The following is a 24,945-nucleotide window of genomic DNA, read 5'->3' as shown; positions in this document are numbered from 1 at the left end:
GTCATACCCCTGAATCTATGATCCAAGGACCGGATTTTCCTAGAATTGAGAGTGCCAAAGAATTGCTACCTGTTTGTGCCATAGACCCAACAGGAGTATTAGGTGACGAATAGGATTTTAGTAGTTTAAGAAGGTGATCTATTTGCTCTTTACTGAATGGAGATGATTCAGCCTCGTTTGCTTAGGTATATTCTGTTCACCAGGTTTGTTCGCCCTGCCATTGGATGGTCTCCCGTGCAGTTTGTAGCAATTCTCTCTGGTATGGCGAGGTTTCCCATAGTAATCATAGCGCAGGTTATTCTTGTCTCCAACCCGCTGATTTTGGGATGACCTTCGACTGACTTGGGCCTCGGAAATAATCAGAGCTGACCCTTCCATAGGTCCGGTTGTACCTGCAGCCTTCTTTCCAAGCATCACTTGTCTCCGGCTTTCTTCTCTACGTACTTCTGCAAATACCTCACCGATTGGGGGCAGAAGGTTTCTTCCAATAATTCGGCCACGAACCTCATCGAATTCAACGTTTAAACCTGCAAGAAACTTGAAGACTCGGCTAACATTCACCATCTTCTTGTAATAAGTACAGTCATCGGGTGACTTCCACTCGTAATCATTGAATAAGTCCAGGTCCTGCCAAATTCTCTTAAAGAGAATTAAAATACTTAGTCACAAAGTTCTCACCTTGGCGAATATTTCCGAGTTGTAGAGTTAACTCGTACACTTGGGATTGATTCCCTAAATCAGAGTACATTTGTGAGACATTGTCCCATAATTCCTTGGCTGTAGAATAGCAGAGATAATTTGCCCCTATCTCTTTAGTCATGGAGTTAACCAACCATGTCATCACCATGGAATTTTCAACATCCCAAACAGCATAGGCTAGATCCTTCACATCAGGCTTCTTCGTGTCTCCTGTGATATAGCGAATTTTCCCTCCCTCTGAGATACATGCGAACAGATTGTGACCACTGGAGAAAGTTGTCACCATTTAGTCGGATTGTAGTGATCTGAATAGGGTGATTTTCAGGCAGATTCCGGACAATCTGGGGCTCAGGCTGATAAGGCTGAGGAGGCTGAGAACTGGACGTGACTTCGGACATTTTTTAGGGACAGAAACGCAGAAACAAACCCTAGGTCTTTTCTGCTCTGATACCATAAAGAAGAGACAGAAAGATAATAAGAATGGGATGACTTTTATATTTCTGTACATCAAAATTTATAGCTCTCTCTAGGATACAAACTATGTAACAAATCTCCCTAAATAAAGGAAAAAATAAAACTGATTTCTAAAAATATTTGTACAGCTCACAAATCTCTCAACTACCTAAAATAGCACATAATATAATACATAATTACCGAAATCTTCCAACAGGAATAATATGCAATTATTTTGAAAAACATATAATACACGAGTAATACTGATTTTCAGAAAGCATGGAATATCTTATTTTTAATGTCTTTATATATACGGATATGTTTATAGATATATTTATACTTTCATATTTATATTCATATGCATACATATTAAATGTTATAGATACATTTGTGGATAAAATGTCATATCTCTAAATTCATACTTTTTAACAAAAATGTGTTACTAATCTTTTTACCATATCACAAACTAACTAAACATATGAACTATTCTTTTATTTGAACCACTATAATGTAACTTGAACCCTATAATACTTGTGTTGCATACATATTTACTAAGGACTAGAAGGTCCATTGGGATTGAAGTACAACATTTGATTCATATTCGTTCATATCTGTTTTTAGCTATGAAGAAATAATAAACATGAATATGAAAGGTACACAGTTCTTCCACATCATCCTGTTGTATTTAGGGCTGCAAGTTGGGTTGCCCCAACTTGAAGAACTTCAACTACATCAGGTTTGGGCCTATCAAAAATGACAAAATTCCCAACCCAACCCAAGTTGCATACTTAGTTGTTATTGTGATATCATAAAGTATTGGTATGATACAAGATACCTCTTCCTCATCTGTATGCTAATAATCATGCTCAATTTGTTTCTCAATGGTATCTTAGTTGTGAATGTACCCTAGTTGCATCATGGGACCACAATAACTTCCCACATGTTTCATTTTTTCAGGATCAAAACCTACCATATAGGTCCCACTTAGGCCTATAGCAAAAATAGTATGGTTCAAATGACTTTTGATCATCTGATTTTATGGAATTTGTATGAGATCGAATACTTGAACTTTTCCTTATTGACAACAACCAAAAATATTATAAATGTGCTTAAAAATGAATTACAAGAAATTTGCCAAGCACCAAAGCTACCTTCCAAATCAGTAACCAAGGAATCAATGAGATCAGTAGCAGCAATGATCTCAACCCTCTCCTGGAATTGAGCTTGAGTTTCCACAGAAGTCCATGATCCAAAGCATAGAGGCAATAGGAAACAAGAGACATTTTATTTTTTCTAAGGAAAATAGTTAAGAAAAATAAGTCTTTCAATAGATAATTATCCCACCAAGAATCTAACCAGAATTTGGTCTTATCTCTAGAGAGACTTGATACCTAATGCGCTAGGTAAAGGCTTAGTGATGGCAAACATAGCTATCCAGGGTGAAGCATAAGTCCAGTAAACATGCTTGCATATGGAATTCTGTTTTGCCATTCCACTTCAGCGCCATATCCATTGTCAAATTATGAGCACTTAAATCATTTCATACTACTTCAACCTATGTCCTTTTTTCCCTACCCCTAGCTTTTCTAACCCCTTCAACTTGTAATAGATTGCTTCATATCAGTGCTGTAGATGGTCTTCTCTGCACAAGACCAAACCATCTTAGTTTACTTGCTCTCATTTTATCACCTATTGGAGATACTTCTAGGTTCCTTTAAATTCATTTATGAGCCTGTCTGGTGCAGGAGCTGAAGAGTCAAAATTGGAATTTTATGAAATTTTGTATTTTTGGACAGTACGGGTATTTCTGTCATTTTGCAATTTTCTGTGGGGTGGTCCAATGATAGGGTTTAATTTGTCTAGTTATAGTTTGTTTATGTTTAAAATTTCAGAGTCATTGCATAAGTAGGATTAGAGTTATTGAGTCTTCTTTGAATTGAAATAGGATACGACAGATTTGAGTTCTACTAGGATTTTGAGTCTAACAGTGACTCCTAGGATTATTATGACTTTAGAGTCTATAAATATGTATGGACATTTTACACAAAGGCAATGAAGCTTATGAGTTTTCTTCAGCTTATGCTAGCTATGGTGAGTGATTCCCATGCCCTAGAGTGATTTTCTAGGCACCCTGTGAGTGATTCCAGGTATTTTCTCTCTTCTTTCTCTCCCTATTTTCTCTCTTATTCCTTCAAGAAGCCATTACAGCCAACAACAGCCATAACATTCTGATCAAAGAAGACCATTCAAAGGACTAGAACTGAGTTGGTCCTACATCACTGTCCTTCCTAGTTTTTCCAATCATCCATGTCAACATTCACATTTCTACCAATCTCAATTTTTGGGCATGTTGGTTTTTGACTGCCAAAGCTATGCAGAATTCTCTTAATCACAGCATGCCACAAATTATCAAGCTCCAAAGGGAAACACTACAAGTATTTACCTAGATGAGAAAGATTCCTAAGGAAATGCCAACCCATACCTAAACCTCTTTAACATTTACACTTACACACCATTTCCCAATATTGTAACTTCTTTCTTATTCTTTTCATCACTGTTTAAATATGTAATCAATCATGATCCAAGCTGATTTTTGTTTAAATTAATCTCCTTGTGGGCACATGGAGGACTATACGGTTTTAATGAGTCCTCTAGCCCTGTTTTTCTTATGAAGGGAATATGTTTCAGTTTGAATAAATTAAAAAAATAGTCTATTTTTGGAAATTAGTTTGTTTTAAAGTGCAAATAAATGTGGACAAGTCATAAATTAGTTGATACAAATAAAAGTACTGGTATAGTTACTAAACAATCATTAAGTGAAGTAACCAATGATGAAATTAATATCAACAATTAAAAGCGAAACCTCTATATCTACATTTTGTTCATACATGCATTATAGCTCCTAAATTTGTAGATGGTTAAAGTGTATTTTTTCTTTTACATTTTCTTATTATTTTTAATATTTCAAATACTAGAACTAGTATCCCCATGTATCTGTAAAATTTACTTTCATTTCTTAAGTTTATATCTCCAACAATTGATGCATGATTTCCATGTTTAAAAACAATATAACTCTTAAAATTGATTTATTGATAGACATACTGATATTGATATCTCACTCCTTAACTTCAAGGAATCCAAATTCTGAATTTGTTAGGAAAGCACGTAATATCTGTATCCACAGGTTTCCCCTAGGAAAGACAAGGGGCTGGGATGAAGAAGCCCTTTAAAACTTCCAATTTCTGGTCCATCCTGAAAGCTCACAACTTAAGATTCTCAAGGCCACTGAAACTTTTCTATTGGAGAGAAATGGTAACTAATATTCTATCATTATAGGCAAAAAGTGTACATCAGAGGATGCATGACCATATATAAAAGATCAGAAATAACTCCTCATTAAAAAAATTACAAGGGTAAGAAGATATGGCGTATAAAGAGTGTCCTTTCAATGGTTGACTTGAGTTGGAACCCACCTAGTCTGACATAGATAAGCGAAATGATCTCTTTAATGTCATTAAGATAATATGCCAGTCTCCGTGGTCTCTTTCTCAGGTAATACTCCAAATAATAGTGTTGGCAGAATAATCCTCAATAATCCAAGGGATGAACTGCCTGTATTTAGCAACCCTTACCCCATGAGAAGAGCCACTTCTTCAGCTTTGGCAGAATTGGCATCCCCAGTCAGACCATCAAAGACCCACATAATACTGCAATAAAAAAAGGGGGGGGGATGCATCCCCAGTAAATTTCTTCTAAGAAATCCTTAGCAGTCAATACCCATTAGTTTAGAAAATGAAGAGCATAAGTTTAAAAGGGAATAGAATCTTCCCCTTAGAGTATCAAAGGACTCATGCTTGTTTTCAAAAATGCACCTGTTTTCTTCAAACTGCCCATATATCTAACTGCATGGATAGCTGCTTTCCAGTAAATTTTGCCTTCAATTTAACTGAAACACAATTAAAGTTTTTTTATGTAATGATCTCTGACCTAGGCTTTATTGCCTTATTCCAAGGACATGATGACAGTCCATGTTATGAAGATACGGTGATGCTTACTTGTTGACAAAGAGATGGAAAGGTGTGTTTAATATTCTTATGCTGTTTGATCTGAAAGCTTGTTGGTGAAAGGAATGCTCCAAGGGCCAAGTCTATATGAAGTTCTTCAATAATTCCATAGTTAGGTGTACAACTTGGGTAGGCTCAGGTTGAGCATTTGTTAAAATTTGAAGAGTCCTGGATTCAGTGTAATTTCTTCAAATTGGGCATGCAACTTGGATTCCTGGTCATGGTTAGAAAATAGGCAGAGAACTCTCTGCTTGATGCTGAATTTTGGGAACTTAATGATTCCAAGAGCCAAGGTGTTTGCTTGGACAGTAGCTTTGGAGAGAGGTTTTACCTTTGATAATCAATGTGTGCATGTGTGGGGAAGCTAATGAGAGTGTCAGAAAGATTTAATGTGAGAAATGACCATGAGATATCACATGGATGGCCATTTGGGTGGCTCTCATGTGAAGATTTTTGGACTGTGACCCTTTTTGTGAAGGGCATGGAAGAAAAGAAATTGAAGGGCCTTTGACATGATTGGAAGAAACACTTTTAGGCATCTATGGCTGACATGGGATTTTCCTTTTTATTTTGGGATTCTTGATTGGACTGTCATTCTACCTAATTTTAAGGGAGTGGACATAATTTTCTTGGGGATATAGTGGAACTAGTTAGTACTGTATATACAAAGTTTATCTTATTGTCCCAACACCTCTTATTGATATGTCCTTTCTTCTTTGATAAATATTCTGTTATGCATCAAAAGAAAATCATTCAGCTTTCATTTTTGAAACGTTTCAAGTTCTTCCACAGTTTTGTAGACCTCTCAGTAGAAACATGCTGGAGCAAACAGAAGCTTCCTAAAACTGTCCACTCCAATCAACTTAGGGGCTATTTGATAATGGCTTAAGTGGCTGATGACTTGTTAGCTTGTTTGATAGTGGACTAGAAAAAAAAGCAATAAGTCACTCGGTCACTCAGTTCAGTTTCTCAAACAGCCTCTTAAGAGACCCAACATTCAGATCCAGCATTAAAGATGTAATTTCTGAAACATGTACAGAACACCCAAGAAAGGATAGCACAACTTCCCAATATCTTCACAGAAACATTTTTCTTCTGGCTTAGTTAAATGTTTTGAAATCACTCCAAGAAACATAAACTACCTAAAATAACAAAATGCCTCAAAAAAATGAGTATATTCCAGTTAGCAAAGAAACCATATTTCATTGAAAGTTAATGGAAAACAATAACCACTTGGTGAAGTCTTATTGGAAAAAAAAACAAGTATCTAATTTCCTTTTTGGTAATGAAACAAGAATCCAATATAGGTGCATAACAAGTAGCATATAAAACTCAAAGAAATAACTTAAATTTTCAAGTTTTCTCAGATCCATACCTAAGATTAGAGCTGGGACTTTCATTTACAGCAAACAGCCACATGGACATGTAATCCAGATATGGTCAGGACACAGCATAGATATGGAATTTACACTGGATATTGAAGCAATATGGAACTCATCTTGTATTGCTCTAATGTAATTCACAACATGTCAATGCAAAACATCATTGTGCCCTTTCTGTTGCTTGTCAACTAAAAACAGAATCTGTGGGCACTTATATCATCATTCTCTCCATCCTCTTCATCATCACTGTCATCATCATATTCGCCAACATCATTCTCACTCTCATAATGTACACCATTATCATCGCTCAAATATGCACCATCATCTCTGGCCATCTGACCATAATTTTTATTAGTAGTGGTGTATGAGTTCCAAGCAGGAGGAAAGGTCTTTTGCAAGGCTTCTGTAAGCTCGCCACCTGTCCTCTCAATCTTGCGTAAACATTTTGACCAATGAACCGCAGTCCCCATATCAACAGTCAACCCTAGTTCTACCATTTCTTTACAAACAGACAGAATTCCTGAGTAAATGTATTCTTCAGCAACAGTAGCCCTTGAAAGTAATGATGTCATCAGACAATGGTAAACAGCTTTGTCAGGCTTCAAACCGGCCGACTTCATATCTTCAAAGCATCTCAAAGCCTTCTCTGGGAGGGAGGCACGGGCCCATCCATGTATCAGTGTAGTATATGTTTTCACATTAGGCTGCACTCCAATAACTTCCATTTCCTCAACTGTCTTAGTTGCTCTCTGCACACAGAATTCTTTCCTTGGAAGTTGAACTGTACAAATATATTTTCTGATAAAATATAACACATGAATAGTTTGACTAATCACCTAGGGACATACCTGCATGTCTCCAGCCTTGCAGCATGCATTTATGAAAGAGGTGTAGGTGTGGATATCAGGAAGAACCCTTTCTTGCCTCATTTGTTGCATCAGATCAGCAGCCTCCCATACATCACCCCTTCGAGCCCACCTACATAACAGAAATACTATACATGGATAAATATGGGAGAACAACTAATCTAAGAAAGCTAACTTTGAGTACAGAGACACATATAGGAGGTATGTAATAAACAAAGAGATGCAGATGCAGAAGCTGGGGTAGAAGGGGAAAGGGGATAGACAATACAGTTAAAGTTTCAAGTGAAATGCAATTGGAAAAAAAATCAAGTGAAAGGTAGGGGAGGTGGTTAGCTGAGGCTAAAGCCTTGTCCCAACTGTATGGGGTTGGCTACATGAATCCTGTTTTGCCATTCCATTCTGTTCAGTGCCATGAGAAAGGGTGGTTACTTTCATAGGGATGAGAGTGATTGCAACTGAACCAGATGAATGAAAGAAGCTGGTTTCTGGGTGTTACTTTTGTAAGAAGGTTGTTCTTGGCTAGTTGTTTAAAGGAGCTTCATGCTTGGCATTTTAGTTTAAAAGAGGGGTTTTATGCTTCATATGGATTTGCAAGGGAAGGTACTACCATATAGGGAAGGGATGGATGTAATTTTTTTTCTTTTTTCGCTTTAGCTCTTTTGGTGATTCACTATAACCTGGTTTTGTATCTTCATTTTTCATTAATAAATTTTCCTTTAATTATAAAAGGAAATTATTCTATACAATGTAAAGTTATCCTACCCATCAATTAATATGTTGTAGACAAAGGTGTTTCTTGGAATTTTTTGAGCACTCATTTCCCTTGTTACTGCTAAAGCACTTTGCATCCTGCCTGACTTGCAACATGCCTTGAGTAGTGCCTGGTATGAAAAAACATCAAGCTCTAGCCCTTCCTCTTTTATTTTGGTGAAATACTCAAAGGCTTTTCCAGTATCTCCCTGAGAAGCATAACCATGCATGATGGTTGTATAGGTATGCTCATTAGGATTTACACCAGCATGCAACATCTCATCAACTACTTCAAGAGCCTTTTCCATCTGCAATAAATAAGATCATAATAATGTCAACAAGAAAACAAAAGGAGAGACAAATTGCAATAGCTCTGTTAATTTCTTGAATATGAATAGTGTCTATGGTGCATGCTGTTTGTATGCTCATTGTTCTAACTTCTAAAATGTCCAATTGATGGTGGCCACCCTTGATTGAACAATCAAAGAAGTCACTGAAAATAGACCAAAAAGGAAACCTAAGGATAGGAATTAACATCTGCTTGTTTTTGTTGCTTCATGAGCAAACAAGAGATTATGCATTCATTGGAATGTCAACATCCCTGGGAAGCATAACCATGGATGATGATTGTATAGGTATGCCCATTAGAATTTACACCAGCATGAACATCTCATCAACTACTTCAAGGGCCTTCTCCATCTACAATAAATAAGAACAAAATAACAACAACAAGAAAACAAAAGGAGACATAAGATCCCCTAGCTTTATTAACTTCTTGAATATGACTAGAGAAAAGGAATTGGTGATGTTTTCAGAAATCATTTTGGAAATATCTTGATAGTGTTTTCAAGATGTAATGGAAATGCAAATTCCATAGTTGTTGAACTACAGGCAGTGATACAAAGGACTGAAACTAGCTTTACAATCATAATATCAGGACAGGCGGTGGAAGAAGACTTGAAAACAATTTTTAGCTGGCTGAGGGAAGAAATGGAAGGACCATGCAGACTTAGACATAGAATAAGGGAATCCAGATCACTGTGTATAACATTACAGGCAGAAAAACATTGGGTGCCTAGATGTGCAAAGTCGATGTCTGATTCTTGGTCATACATACATACATACATATGTATGTGGTGCTGAAAGGGACCCTTGACATAGCAGCTTATATTGTAATTTTATTCATCTTTCTTCTATTTCTACTCTCCTTGAAGTACACCTTGTACATTTTTGTTGATATGGAAAAAAGTTTCTTTTATCGATACATGCATACATGTTGTTTGTATGCTCATTGTTCTAATGTCCAATCAATAGAGGTCAATACTTGATTGAACAGTCAAATAAGTCACTGAAAATGGACCAAGAAGGAAACTTATGGTAAGGAGTTAATATCTGCTTGTTATTGTTGCTTTATAAGCAGGCAGGAGACTATGCATTGATTGGAAAGTCAATGTCCATGAGCATTTTCACATAGCTAGAAGTATTTCATGTACATTTTAGTAAAATTGCCCAGGCTTAACACCTTTATCTCAAGTAAAATTACCTGTCTCTTTTCAACAAGGCCAAGAACTAGAGCATTGAAATTGTGCACAGTTGGAATGCATCCACATCGCCTCATCATATTGAAAACCTGTAGGGCTCTTCTCATCTCTCCAGCTTTTGCAAAACCATGTATGATTGGCATAAATGTCCGGGAAGTAGGCCTATGCTTCTCTTTCTGCATTTCTTCGACAATACGAATGGCTCGATCCATGTTACCCATCCCACAGAATGCTCTAATAATGTTATTGTAGAGCACCACATCAGGCTTTAATCCTGTTTTCACCACATCCTCAAAAATCGCAAATGCATTTGCCCAATCATTTAGTTTCAAAAACCCATTAACCAACATGGAATAGGTCTTCATATTATGTTTTATGCCACATGATTCCATCAATTTCCCAATCTCCAAGGCTTTGGATACTTTTCCAATCTGAAAAAGTGTATGTACATGGAGTCACATGAGTATTTAAATATCAACATAAAAAAAACTACATGTATCAAGACAAATGATAGAACAAGAGCATGTAAGGACTAAACAGTTAGAAAAGGCATGCACTTGTAGCATACTTGATGAGAATGATAATGATAATCATAATCATAATAATAATAAATGCTGTGTAACTTTATAAAGCCCTCCAAATAGTAGCTTAGTGTAGTACAAGAAAGAAAGAGAAAATCCTATAGAGGGTTTCCCAAAAAAAACTTTAAAGCTTTTCTGCCAAAACTAGAAAAAAGAATCTTTTTTATAGGAAACTAGAAAAGAAATCTTCTTAATTGAATTGAGTTCCTTTCAAAGAACAAGTTGTCTGACCAATTGGTAACTTTTATGTTGACTACTTTATCCCCTACCAAGTAAATTTTTAAGATAAGCATGACCAAATATGACAATCCGTCCTTATCAATAATAAAACCACATGACCATAAAACAAATTAAGTACATTACAGCAGAAGTCCGAGCTTCTTTAGGCCTATATTGGTGGATCTTGAAGGCTTTGGTTACATTTCTATATGTTTCATAGCATGCTTACAGAAGTGATGAGTCCCTTAGGAAGATCTACAAGTTCCCATGTGCCATTTTTATGAAGGGCATTAATTCCTTTCTTCATAGCATCTGTCCATTCGGGTACTGAAAGAGCTTCTGCCACATTCTTAGGGATTGGGACACTATCAATGGAAGTAAGAAATGCACGAAAAGAGGGTGAAATGTTCTCATAGGAAACAAAGTGGGAAATGGGGTGTTTAGTGGTGCACAATCTAACACCTTTCCTATGAGCAATAGAAAGGTCAAGGTCATTAGCAATAGAGGTATCAATTGTAATGGGGTCAGGGACATCATTGGGAACCAAGGTACCTGAGTGAGTATGATCCGCCCCCGAGGAGTTTGATGGCACTGGAGGTACAACTTCTAGATTCTCCACAGCTCTTGAATTTGGTTGGCCTTTGCGACGACGGAAGAAGACACGAAAAGGCGGAGGATCAGGAAGAGGAGGGAGCTGAACCAGTTTCTCCTCATTCCTACACTCCTCATTCCTACACTCCCCCTGAGGAGAAACAGGGAAAAAAAGGCTCATTCTCAAAGAAAGAGACATCCATGGAAACATAGAATTTCTGAGAAACAAGACCAAAACAACGGTATCCCTTCTGAGTGAAGGAGTACCCCAGGAATATGCAAGGAATAGCACAAGAATCCAATTTCCCATGAGTGGGAGACAGATTTTGGACAAAGCACCGACAACCAAATACGCGAGGAGGAATGAGAAGAAGGGGGGCCTTAGGGAAGAGAAGCTGATGTAGGGCTTTGCACTCTAACCAACGAGAGGGCATACGATCAATGAGGTAGGTAGAACAAAGAATAGCCCCAAGCCAAAAACGTTTGGGGACATTCATATGGAGTAATAAACCCCAGGCCACTTCAAGGAGATGGCGGTTCTTTCGTTCAGCAACACCACTTTGTTGTGGTGTTCGGGTACAAGAGCTACGGTGAAGTGAACCACGCGAAGCAAAGAATTCCGTGAGATCACTATGAAAATACTCTTTCACATTATCTGACTGAAAAATTTGGATTTCAGTTTGAAATTGAGTGAAGACCATCCGCTGAAAATCTTGGATAATTTTTGGTACTTCCTGGTTCGCATGGGATATACCCAAGTATATCTAGAATAATCATCTATGATGGTGATAAAATACTTGTAACCACTCTCAGATGGTAAAGTAACAGGGCCCCACACATTAGAATGAACAATGTGAAAAGGAAATTTAGATTTACTATTTTTTGGAAGAAAATGAATTCTACAATGTTTACTCAATTGACACGTTTGACAAGAGAAATCTGAAACGGACACTGACTTAAACAGATCTGGAAACACCACTTTCAATGACTTAAAAGATAAATGACCAAGGCGACAATGCCATAAATAAACTTGACTCTTACAGGACTGACTCTTAGACTCTATAACATGAAGACCAGCCTTATTCTCCAGCATGTAAAGTCCATCAACCATACGTCTTCTACCAATCGTCCTCCCCGAGGCCAGATCCTGGATCACACAGTAAGAAGGGAAAAAGGTAACTAAGCAGTTTAAGGAATTAGTAACACTACTAACAGAGAACAAATTAATGGGAAATTTTGGAACATGTAAAACATCAGAGAGGGTAAGGCCAAGGGGAAGAGAGACAGTTCCTTGACCAGCTATGGAAGCATATGATCCATCAGCTAGTCTCACCTTGTCTCTTCCAGAAAGAAGGTGATAGGTTTGAAAGTAAGAGGACATACCCGTCATGTGTTTTGACGGTCCAAAATCAATGATCCATGGAGAGTCAAGGGTATGAGAAGCAACATGGAAAATTGTGGCAGAGTTACCTGATGTAGACGCAAATGAGGTTGAGGGAGGAGCATCCATCTGACGAGTTGCTCTACCATAGAGCTCTAAATGGTCACGGAAGGAATTCATAATATCCTCCCTTGGGTCGGATCCAGATAAATGTGTCTGAGTCACAGTATGGATGGGGGGCTGATTCTCTCGAGTAGCCATGTTGGCCATAGTGTGTTTCTTTGTACCTTGCTGTCCTGACCTTTTATTCACATCTGAACTTTGCTTCTTATTCAGATCTTGAGCCCATTTCGGCTTTCCATGAAGATCCCAGCATGTATCTCGGGTGTGTCAGGGCTTTTGGCAATGAGTACACCACAATTTATCTTTGTCATCTATTTTTTTTCTGAAGATCTCCTTTCTTGGAAGAATTTCCTCCACTAGTAGTAACACTCCCTTTCGCGGCCAACACAACTGCATCTCCACCAGAACTGTTCATCAAATTCCTTCTGCTTTCTTCAAATTGTACAAGAGCATAAACTTCTTAGACTGATGGAAGATCCTTAGAACCGAGGAACTGGACCCTAATAGACTCATATGTAGGGTTCAAACCATGTAAGAAAGCAAACACTCTCTGCTGGGAGACGAGTTTTTTGTACAGTTTTGCATCTTCATCACACTTCCATTCCCCACTCTGATAATGATCCAACTCCTTCAAGACAGAAGTCAAGTCAGAGTAATATACAGATAGACACCTCTCCCCCTGTTTACAAGTAGACGATTCTGCCTGTAGTTGGTAGATTTTTGCATAGTGTCGCAGTTCTGAATATGTTGATTTTTCTTGTTCCCAGATCTCATTTGCCGTTTCAACCCACATGAAATTCCTCCTTATTTGAGGTTGCATAGAGATTAAAAGCCAAGACATAACCATGCTGTTTTCCTGATTCCATCTATCATATTCAGCACTCCCAGAATGTGGTTCTTTTATTCTCCCATTAATATAACCTATCTTCCCCATTGCAATGATGTATAGCTTGATCCCTCTTGACCACTCTAAATAATTTAAACCATCAAGAGGGACAACAGCCATGGGAAAGGATAGGTCCACACCCCCACTCATTCCATTCAGCATTGAGGAAACTCCGGATGTAGCAGAATCTTCACCACTCATGATTTCAGATTCAAAAGCAACACCCAAAAGAGGAACACAGCCTTAAAAAGTTGTTACAGAAGGTACCAGCCACTTCCAGACCTTCAGTCCACCAAAAAGCTGCTGTTGCAGCACATAAACAAGGTCCTTACGACCTACGGTTTCACAGGGATCAAACAACCCCACAAAAAAAAAGGAAAAGAAAGAGGTGCAGCTCACCTCACATCCAATTGGCAGACCTAGAACAGGTCCAGCACAGGCACACGGCCAGAAAGGAGAAGAGAGTAAACAAAAGGTACCTCAGTCGAACATCAGGACAGCCGAACAGCAGATGAGAACAAAGTAAAAGAAGGTTACTTCAGTCGAACATCAGGGCAGCCGAACAGCAGATGATAACTTCTGAAAGTCTGTCACCCTCGAAACAAAGTCTTCTACATGCTGGAAAAGGAAAAGACAGACTGCTCGACTTCACCTTTCAGATCTGGACGTCCTGCTCTGATACCATGTTGTACAGGAAGAAGAGAGAAAGGGAGAGAGGAGAGGAGAGACGAGAGGACTGAGAGCCCAAAAAGATAAACTGCAGGCGGCGCAGTATGTTATATTTATACTAGGGCGACAACAACTAAACATAAAGAAAAGGAAAAGTACAATAGTACCCCTGCGGTACTATACATATATAAAATAACATTTGTTAACAATAACCATCCTCCCTTCCCAGTCGTTCTTTCCTCCTTCCCATAGGATCTTCAGTATTGTTACAGAAGTAGATATGACACACTCTTCTTCTTCACTTTCATTCTCCCTCCCTCTTCAACTCTCTTCCCTTTATCTATGTTTATTCGAGATTCTTCTCCAGGATGTTTGGTATTCCATTTTCTCTTACCTCTTCGTATTTCAACTGGAAATATTCAATGACGTTAGCCACTTTCATCCATTTAGCCTACTCTCTGGTAGGCAAATCATGAAGTCTATTTCCTTGGCCAAAAAATTCTGATAAGGTAATATACCAACGCCTGCTGTTTCTTCTACACTCAAGCAGGAACTGCTTTTCTCCTCTATCTATCTTGTTCCTCTAGTTCTCTTTCTTCACTGAGAAGATCAAACCATCTATGAATCCTTTGAACCATTTCAGAGCCACCAGATCCAAAATAACTGCTGCTTGTTTATTCTCTCTAATTTTCAGGTTTGTTTCTCCTTTAAACTTAGAAGCCTCCAAAAGAAACCTTTTCTTCTCCATCTTGTCACTGGAAAGAAGTGCCACTAGCACACACATTAAATTAAACAACAGTTGCACTTTTTCTTTTTCTCTGAGTTTCCATCTTTAACTTTTATCATACAAAGTTATAACCTCCTTTAGTTGCTATGAAATTAATATATTTAAGATATTTTTATCGTTTAGATATGATGATTTGCCATGTATTAAGAGGAAATTTAATGTTCTTAATAAAAAATTGCTGTTTTTTCAATTAAATTCATGCTGAATGGTATATAAAACTAGGGAACTAACCAAGAGTAGGTTCTTTATTTTATAAAATTCTTATTGCCTAGGCTGACCTAGTTGACAACCAAATGTCACCCTGATTTTAGGTTGAACATGGGGGCTGCGGCCTTTGGCTCCAATTAAATCATCAAATAAAGAGATTAGAAGGAATCCACCAGAATGATTTAAACGGAGTTGCCCAGAGAATGAACTCCGAGAAAGTAGAGTAGAAATTCATATAATAAGTAGTAAAAATGAACAAACATGTTCAATAAAAAAAGATTTATTCTTCTTTCTAGATTCTTTTTTTTTCTTACAATGCAATCTGGATTCTCGGATTTTTCAAACAAAACATCAATATGAGTTTTAGTTCAGATTGGAATTTTGATTCAATTGAGAAGTAGGCCTATTTATTTCTGGTTCTAGGACCAACAGTTCTAGAGGTCGACTTGGTTATTTCAAATTGTTTCTCATTATTAAGAAAAGGTAACGAAGAAAAAATACAAGGTTGTTTTATAGCAATAGTAATTAATCAAAGGGCTATGCATTTGACAGCACTTGCCATAATACAAATAGAAACAACAGAAGTTTAACTAATATATCATAAGATGATCAAAGTCTTCACAATTGAATTGAAAAAGAAAATTCCTCTTACCTTTGTATAAAGATTGATAAGGCAACCAAGGCTTATTACTGAAGGCCTGAAACCACATTCCTGCAGCAATGTTTATAGAAAAGATCAGAGCAAATGACTAAAGAATGAAAAATAAAATAACATCTATAATATTAATCAATTATCTTGAGGAATCATTTAAATTAGCTGGCCTTCTTCTGACATCATATAATACAAGGCTTTCTAAGTTAAAGTGTACAGCACTTTACAGCTATGTTACACAGACATGTCAAGGACATGGTAGTAGGCAAAGCGTCACCACATCAGATCATCAGATCATACAACCTAAAAATTCAAGTCTTTGATGACACAATGTGCAGCCATTTGAAGTGCCCCTGCAACATAGCTTACAGGGCAACAATAACAATAGTAGGTTATATTTGCTACCAAAGCAGCAAACATGGAAGCACTAGTTCCAAAGAACAGCATGGAGAATCCATAGTATATTCCCTTTGAAAACAAAGTCATCTTTGAGAAGGATTAGGATAGCATTTAGGGGCATACATTTCTTGTATGTTTTTATTTTTTTCAGGTGGCAATTTTAGCATCCTTTCTTTTCCTTTGTTAAATATTTTGATAAAATCCCGCTTGTTACAGACAATAACAATAATTATGATAATAATTTCTAAAGTACATTCTGCAATATTCTCTTTTCAGACAACATGATCAAAAAATCCAAACATACTAAAAACAGACTCATCGTCATTTTTCTTTCTCTCTCTTTCTTTCTCTTCTAATCAGTAAAATGAAGAGAAGACCCTCTCATACAATCTCTGTATGTGCCAGTGTTTGGTCCAAACCTATTAATTCATGTGGAATCTTGTTAATATTTGACAAGAAGGTTTAAACTTCATAATCATGTTTCAATTGGTTCCAATTTTGAAATGCATACCAGGCTTCATATACATGCATTATGTCCCCAAATGGTTCTGATGTTGTTGATATAATGACATTACGATGATGAAACTGTGATGACAACAACATGATGACCAAGAATAATATGATGATGCTGATAGTTGTGACTTGCAGGTTTTACTGTCATATATATAGACAGGTAGGAGCCAATATTTCCTAGTGAGATTGGTAGCATGGGGGGGGGGGGAGACTTACCAATGAAGGGATGAATCATGTGGAAACGACAATAGCAGAAACTAGAGCAAAGTGACAGCATCCTGGCAGGATGGCTGTTACCATCCTCTTTTAACCAATCCCCTCTCATATTATTTGTATACATGAATATAATCTAATATCTTGATATAAGAGTCCATATTTCACTACTTAACGGTCTCACCCATTCAACCTGAATAGTCAAACTGATGACCTGTTACTAGAAAGAAAACCAAGCCAGTCTCCAGTTTTTAAAATATTGCAACCGACAATTCTCACATAGTAAACTTGACACTTCAACTAATTGAAACAACTTAGGAAACAAATACCCTTTTTATTAATAACAAATCAAATTTTATCTTATAGTAGGAAATGGGTATACATTCAGATATACATAGCAATGCAGAAAAAAAAAAAAAAAAAACATCAAGAAAGTACATAGCCCACACCTGCTCCTGCTCCCTGAGAGCCCCACCCCCAAAGTACAAAGTACAAGAGATCAACCCTGTAGACACGAGAAAAGTAGAGGGATGCTCACTCTGTAAGCCCCAAACTTCTTAGAAACAAAATCGCCCAGCTAGGAAGACCCAATGAGTCTATAAATACCTCAACACCATCTTCATAATTGCTCAGGAATGTTCTAAAAAAATTTGCAAAAAAATATCTAGCTTTCCTGTCTTCTGGATAAATCTCCAAGAGCAGGAACAACCATTCAAGTCTTTTTCTTTCTTTTCTTTGTTTTTTTTGAATGGCAACAACCATCCAAGTCTTCATACAAAAGCCTTCCTAAAACCCGCCAACTGTGTATATTGATCATCCCTTTGAGATCTCATTGATCATATAGCTAAATTGGCTTCACCCTGGAGTCAATTACTCTGATGCCAATTTGATTAATTATTTGTAGATTTTTTGGTCTGATAAAACTGATTTAGATCTATCACAGTAGAAAGACGGAAAGAAATATAGAAAAGAAGACAAGAAAATAGGTTGAAGAGAAGAACTTTAAGGTGTGATCCACATTCCCATTAGTTATACCAACTTACAGTAGCAACAACAGACTAGTATATCCCTGGTTGCATATCCTCCATAACCAAGACATAAACAAAAATATAATAAAATAGAATACACAACCCCCCCACCCCTAAAAGAGTCCTACTTAAACCTGAATACTGATGAAACCAGAAAATATACACACTGTTTAACAATTATGTAATAATCTATCTTGCTGAGTAGAATAAGAAGCATTTTTTTTTTATAAATGAATAAGAAGCACGTTTTCATCCATGAAATAATAGAAAAGTGAGAGGAAGAAGAGAAGGAAAGGAAAAGAAGAGAGGATGGTTTGGGAGGCAAAAAGATAGGCTGGCGGCACCCCTTCTATTTATATTAGGGTGATAAAAAAAATAAGACAGAGTTACAATATTACCCCTGGTGGCACACTCTAATAAAAGAACAAATAAAAACAAATAAGAAAGTATGCTGACAGCAACTGAACTGCTACATTCACAAAGAAAGGCACAAAACAGCAACTGAGCTGCTCAACAAAGGTCAACCGAACTGCCAAAACTAAGAAACCATAGCTGTACAGTAAATTGTAATTGTTTCGAGTCCACATACACTAGGACCTAATCACTCCCAGTCACATACACCACGTGGCAAGGATAATTAGCCCACATATACCCTACAAAGGAGTCACACAACTCCTTACCCATACAAGTAAGAAAGTACACACCCAATGAGAAAACTTCACTGCATCAAACTGTCACCACTTAATCAACTTAGTGTTACAACCAAGAGAGAACAGAAGAGGAGAAATAAACTGATCTGATCAGGCCAATTAGAGATCCTTCACTCCACAGTCCAAAAACAAAGAATTCTGGGCAAGAACGATCTGAATGCTCCTAGAGCACAACAACCAGCTCTGATACCATGTTTTCATCCAAAAAATAATAGAAAAGTGACAGGAAGAAGAGGAGAAGAGAGAAAGGTTTGGGTGATAAAAAAATAAGAGATAATTACAATATTACCCTTGGCAGCACACTCTAATAAAAGAAAAAATAAAAACAAATGAGCATGCTGACAGCATAATGACAGTAACAGTAAACTGACAACAAAGTAATAAACTGATCTTGTGGTATTGTTTCAGGCATTAGGACAAGATCATTAATTTTGCCTGCTCTTTCACTTCTTACAAATGCTAAAATACAGAGAAGCAAAACAACAAAGATACAATTGAGGTAGAGGTACATTTGCACATCCTTTCAGTAGAATGTTTATTTCCCCGTTTCATTACCAAACAGCTTTAAAATAACAATTAAATGATGTATATACAAAACAAGCCCCTGCATCACAAAACCAACAAATGTCTTTTCTAAAGAGCATACCTTAAGTCTTTCAAACACTATCAAACATTTTTCCTCATTGCCAATATTTGTATAACCATCCATCATGGTATGATATATATCAATGGGAGCATCAATCCCTTCTTCTTCCATCTCTTTTACCAGCTCTTCAGCTCGATCCATATTACAGGTTTGACTGCATTTTTATTTCCAAAAGAAAAATTAGCATCAGAAAGGACCTAAGAGGAATCTTATATCTCCACCCAAGATATGCATGTTACAATATATTTTGAGAAGCCACTAAGAAAAGCACATAATGAAAAAAGAATCAAAAGCAAAATAAAATTAAGCCTCTAAACCTGGAACCAGTCAACCCAAGAATCAGACCCATCAGCAAGCTGATTTAAACCTAGATTCAGACATGCTCAACCCAAGCAGACATAGCAACCCAGTTAGTAACTGGACTAAACAAGATCTGGCCCCACCAATGTATTTTATTCAGTGTATTGCTACTTCTCCTTTCAAAAGTTCATTTTCCTACTAATTAGGAAGAAAACAAGGACAAAAGACCCTAGCTTACCAAAAATAAAGTTGTCCAAGAAGAAGTTAGTAATTGGTCCTAGGGCTGTAGTCAGGTCGGATCCAGCCACATCTGAATCCCATCCAATTATTGAACATTGAAACCCAAGATCCAAAATTCAATCAGATCTAGAGATCTAAAATCTGATTCAGATTTAACCCAGGTCCATTTTGTATTTCCCTAAAATAAAGAAAAATAAAAAATAAAAAAGCTAATTATCTACATATGATAAACATATCAATATGATATATTGAATTTATTTTACAAATAATAATATTTGTAAAATCCCTGGATCCCACAAGAAATCCCTCACCAACTTTTCCAATTTTTTACTCACTCACTGGCATCTTAAAAAACAAACATCAAATACACAGGCAAATTGACCAATGTGGCTCTTATCAGTGTGATTCTTCCCCCTAAAGATAGATAGCTTTTCTTCCAAGATGTGAGTCTCTTGACAAATCTTTTTTTTTTTTTTGATAAATAGTCTCTTGACAAATTTTTCTACTACAGGACCCCAAAAGCTACTCTTTTTTGAATTATCTCCCAAAGGAAGCCTAAATACCTCAGTGGCCAATATGACACATCACTAACCCAAATGTTAGCATACTCCAGTATCTCCCCTTCTTCCATGTTAATACCTACAATACAACTTTTGTCAAAATTCACCTTAAGGTTGGAAATTAACTCAAAAAGTTATACAGTCAACTTGAGATTCCTAACCCAGTTTCTATTTCCTCCTTCGCAAAAAAGCAAAGCATCATCTACAAATTGCAAGTGTGCAACTAGAACACTGCCATGACCATTTTTCTAGCCCCTTAACAACTCTTGTAAATCTACCCTAATAATAAGCATTCCAAGGACCTCAACTATCAAAGTGAATAGAAAAGGAGAGAGGGGATCTCCTTGCCTAATCCCTCTCAAGGCCAAGAAGAAATCCACCATAATTCCATTCACCAATAAAGAATAATGACAGGTCTTAACACATCCTCTAATCCATTTACACCATCTCCCCCCAAATCCAAAGCTCCTCAAAACTTCCAATAAAAAGGACCAATCCACCATATCATAAGATTTCTCCAAATCCAATTTACAAACAAATCTTTTCATTCCAGCTCTTTTGAAATCCTCTACACATTCATTGACAATTAGGATTTGGTCAATGATTTGCCTTCCCCTTACAAAAGCACCCTGATTTGAGGAGATAATGAGAGGGAGAGCAACCCTAATCCTCAAAAATAGAACCTTAGCAATTATTTTATAGAGACTTCACGAAGACAAAGGGACAAAACTCACGAGATGTGTTGCATCACTTTTCTTAGGCACCAAAGCAATGAAAATCAAATTAAAGCCTAGATTAATTACTCCCCTTTCATAAAACTCTTCAAGCACTCCCAACATACCTTCTTTCAAAATGTCCAAGTAATCTTGGCAGAAAGCCATTGTGAAACCATCCAGTCCTAGTGCTTTGCATCTATCCATTGAGAAAATATCCTCCCTAATTTCCTCCTGCTCAAATCTCCTCTCCAACCAATTCTTCATTTCACCCAGGATCATCGACCAATCAAGTCCCTCAAGCCATGCTTTTTGCTTCAAAGGTCTTCTATAGATTGATCTAAAATGTTCTTTAAAGGCCCCAACTATCTTATTCTAATATGTCATAGAAATCCTATCAACCACAAATCTTGAGATATTATTCCTCCTCTTCCTACCACAAGCCATTGCATGGAAGAATTTTGTGTTCCTATCACCCTCCTTAATCCACTTGTGCCTTGACTTCCATCTCCAACTTATTTCCTCCTTATGAAGAATACCTTCCAATCGCTTACTCAGGGACCACCTTGATTCTTTGTTACCTTCCTCAAAACCTCTCCTCCTTTTTATCTAATTCATCTATTTTGTTAACCAAAGATTACTTTCTCTCTTCAATCCTCCCAAATTCCAAATTGTTCCAGTACTTGATTTTGATTTTAATTAATGCAATTTCTTGTGAAATTTCATCCCTTTCCATTCAACTCTTGGGTTGCTCTCCCCCCACCACTCTCTAGTCTTTTGTATAAATCTCGGATGACACAACCACATGTTCTCAAAATGAAAAGGAGTCGGTCCTTTACCAACAAAATCCTCCTTGCAGATGGATATAGGTCAATCATCCGAGGTAAGCCTAGGAAGAGTTCTAGACATTAAACCACACCAATGCTCCTCCCAATCCACTAAGAAAGGAAACCTATCTAGTTTGGAGCAAATTGAGCTATCTTGGGGATTGGACCAGGTGTAGCTACTAAGAATAAGAGGCAACTCTTTAAGTTCAAACACATTGACAAACTGATTGCATCTTCTCCTACTTGTGGTGATACCCTTTCTCCTATTATCTGTTTATTCAATGAATCTGATCACATTAAAGTCTCCACCAATGCACTAAGGTCCCTCTCACATTCCTCTTATATCTCCCAATTCCTTCCACATTTCATTCCTCTCCCTATATCCATTCGGACCATACAGATTTCCCATTCAAAACCATCCTCCACTCGCCAAAATTTTATAGATACCATGAATTTGCCCACAAGTTCTTTAATTCCAGTCCTCTCCACAAAGTAACCATACCCCCAAAAGACCCCAAGATGGAGACATGCCCAACTCACTCCCCTAGCCCTCCATACACTTCTTGCCCACCTATTATCAAACTCTACCAATTTGGTTTCCAGAAGGACAATTACATCTGGGTTCTCTTTCCTAACCACTTCCTTAATAATTGCTCTCTTTCCGGAACTACCTAGACCATGGGCATTCCAGCTTAAGATCTTCCTGCTTAATATCTCTCTACTCCCCTCCTATTAATCCTCTTCCTACTTTCTCTCCTTTGTCCTTTCCCTTCCTAAACTAAACTCCTTGTCTCCTTCAATGTCCATCTTCAATCTTTCAACTTCGCTCAATTTTCTTTTTCTCACCTTTCCTTCACCCTTATTCTTCCTTAAATAATTTTGCACATTGATTGGCTCCTTGACACTACACCCAAGTTTTCCAGAAAAATCCACCAAATCCTCATTCTTGACATTTTTCTTCTCCATTGTACCTGCTTTATCTACTTCTCTTTCACTCCCACTCCCCTCTACCCTCCCAACTTCAGTGCCACACTCCTTAATTCTATTAATGTCATCTTTTCCCTCAAATTCTTTTCTCTTTAACTCCTCAAATAGAGCCTCTATCATTTCCCAAATTCTTCTACCTTCCTCCACATCCAGCAACTTAATTGTCCCATCTCCTTCCTTATCCTCAATCTCTCCATTCACCCTTTGATCAACAATCTCACAATCTTGCAACACTAACGGCTGTAGAGAACCTAGAGGACAGCTGACATGCACAAAGCTAATAGTTAGTATCCAAAACCAAAATGACCATTGTACCTGAACAAGAATGCTGAGAAGGCTGAAGCAAAGGTTCATCAGTAGATTTCTGTTGGGAACATCCCCCTATCTATGTTAGTACTCGCTATTCACCCTTAGGAATTTGTTGCTTATCCCCACTTAATGTCTCTCTGCTAGGCCTTTGAAGATCCTCAACACTTACGGACACCCTATCAGTAACTGTTGTTTTGGTCTGGATTTTCTTTGTTCAGGCATCAAAGGTTTTCCCTAACGACCATGTGTGAAATTTCTTTCTAGCAACTCCTGTGAGTCCCTGTCCAATGTAGGCCAGTCTAGTTTGATCACCTCCAAGCATAATGAGATGTTGGATCTGCTGAATCTATTACAGGGCCAAAATATTGACATGCTTAGTGAAGATAAGTGGGTATGAAAATGGAGTAAGGATGGTAATTTTTCAGTCAAGTCCTTATCATTTAAACTTGGCAGTTTTGGGCTGGTTATCTTTCCCTGTAAACAGATCTGGAATGCAGTTTCTCCATCTAAGTCAAATTTTCTGGTGTGGACTATGGTGCTTAGTAAGTGCCTATCAAAAATCAGCCTGGAAAGGAGGAGTCTGCAGCTCTCAAACCTTGCTTGTGGGCTTTGTGGACTGATGCCTGAAAGTACAGATCATCTAAGTATACACTGTTCAATTTCTTCTAGAGTGTGGGAGCATTTTTTAAGTCTGCTGGAGTTTGTTGGGTCATGCTGAGATCAGTCAAAGACCTCCTATTTAGCTGGAATCAGGCAGGGTTGAGGAAAAAAGGAAGAATAGTCTGGAAAACAATTCCTGAAGCAGTACTGTGGTCCTTGTGGTCAGAAAGAAACAATAGAGTTTTCTCTAACAAGTCAAAAAGCCCAGATGAGCTAGTTAAGCAGTCAGTCAGCAAGCTGATCTCCTGGGTGTCGGTTACTGCTGATTTTAAGCACCTGAATGTAGCTGAGTTGTTTAACTCTCAGTCCATTTGGAGTCTGTAACTGTAGTTGATTCTGGGCTTCTTCTGTCCAGGAATCTGTTGTACTTTGTTGTTTTCTTTGAAATAAAATCTTACCTTACCTTTTCAAAGAAAAAAAAGTATCCAGCCTCTTATGTTATAAATTGATTTAAATGCTCCACCAACATAGCTGCAATCTCTTCTTGGTTTGTGACCTCCATCTTTCATGAGTTTAGATATAAAGTTCTTTTTTCTTCTTCCATTTGCCACAGCATGAAAACACTTGGTATTTCCATCGCCCACTTTTATCCATTTGTACCGTGATTTCTGCCTCTAATAAATCTACTCTCTCAACAATGTATCCTCTAATTCCATTTTCAATTTCCACCTTTGCTCTTTCTCTTCTTCACTTAAATGATCAACTACTTCCTTACCATCCAAAATGATCTTTCTTCCACTCCTTTGTTCTAGCTTTCAATCTTTGTAATCTCCTATGAAATTGCGTTCCCTTCCATTTGACCCTAGTTAGTTCTTCTTTCCATCACTCTTAAAATTATTTATGAATCTGGGATGGATCAACCACATACTTTCAAATCTAAACAGTGTTGGGTCTCTTGCCACCACTTCTTGACCTAGCTTCATTGGACAATGATCTGAGGTAATTCTAGGCAAGGCTCTAGCCACCAGCCCTTCCCAATGGGATTCCCA

The 24,945-nt window shown here is 37.5% G+C and overlaps 1 protein-coding gene across 9 annotated transcripts in view; it reads right to left on the bottom strand.

Moving 5' to 3' along the window:
• Positions 1-24,945, bottom strand: part of LOC104601350 (pentatricopeptide (PPR) repeat-containing protein) — a 76,014-nt gene that overhangs the window by 11,015 nt on the left and 40,054 nt on the right. For 3 of the 9 annotated variants that reach the window (XM_088898699.1, XM_088898695.1, XM_010264636.3), the window contains 6 exons: positions 19,361-19,514; positions 15,852-15,911; positions 9,758-10,186; positions 8,227-8,522; positions 7,447-7,576; positions 6,592-7,347 (listed from right to left, as the gene is read on the bottom strand). In XM_088898699.1, coding sequence (XP_088754825.1) covers positions 6,787-7,347; positions 7,447-7,576; positions 8,227-8,522; positions 9,758-10,186; positions 15,852-15,911; positions 19,361-19,514 — 1,630 coding nt within the window. In that variant the 3' untranslated portion in view covers positions 6,592-6,786. Of the gene's footprint in view, positions 1-69; positions 1,144-4,625; positions 4,860-6,591; positions 7,348-7,446; positions 7,577-8,226; positions 8,523-9,757; positions 10,187-15,851; positions 15,912-19,360; positions 19,515-24,945 lie in introns of all 9 variants that reach the window. The other 6 variants (XM_088898692.1, XM_088898694.1, XM_088898693.1 and 3 more) reach the window with 3 other exon arrangements.

The sequence above is a fragment of the Nelumbo nucifera genome, chromosome 2 (genome assembly GCF_055504915.1).
Source record: "Nelumbo nucifera cultivar China Antique chromosome 2, China Antique-T2T, whole genome shotgun sequence".
Taxonomy (NCBI): domain Eukaryota; kingdom Viridiplantae; phylum Streptophyta; class Magnoliopsida; order Proteales; family Nelumbonaceae; genus Nelumbo; species Nelumbo nucifera.
This window is presented reverse-complemented; position numbering and strand designations above follow the sequence as displayed.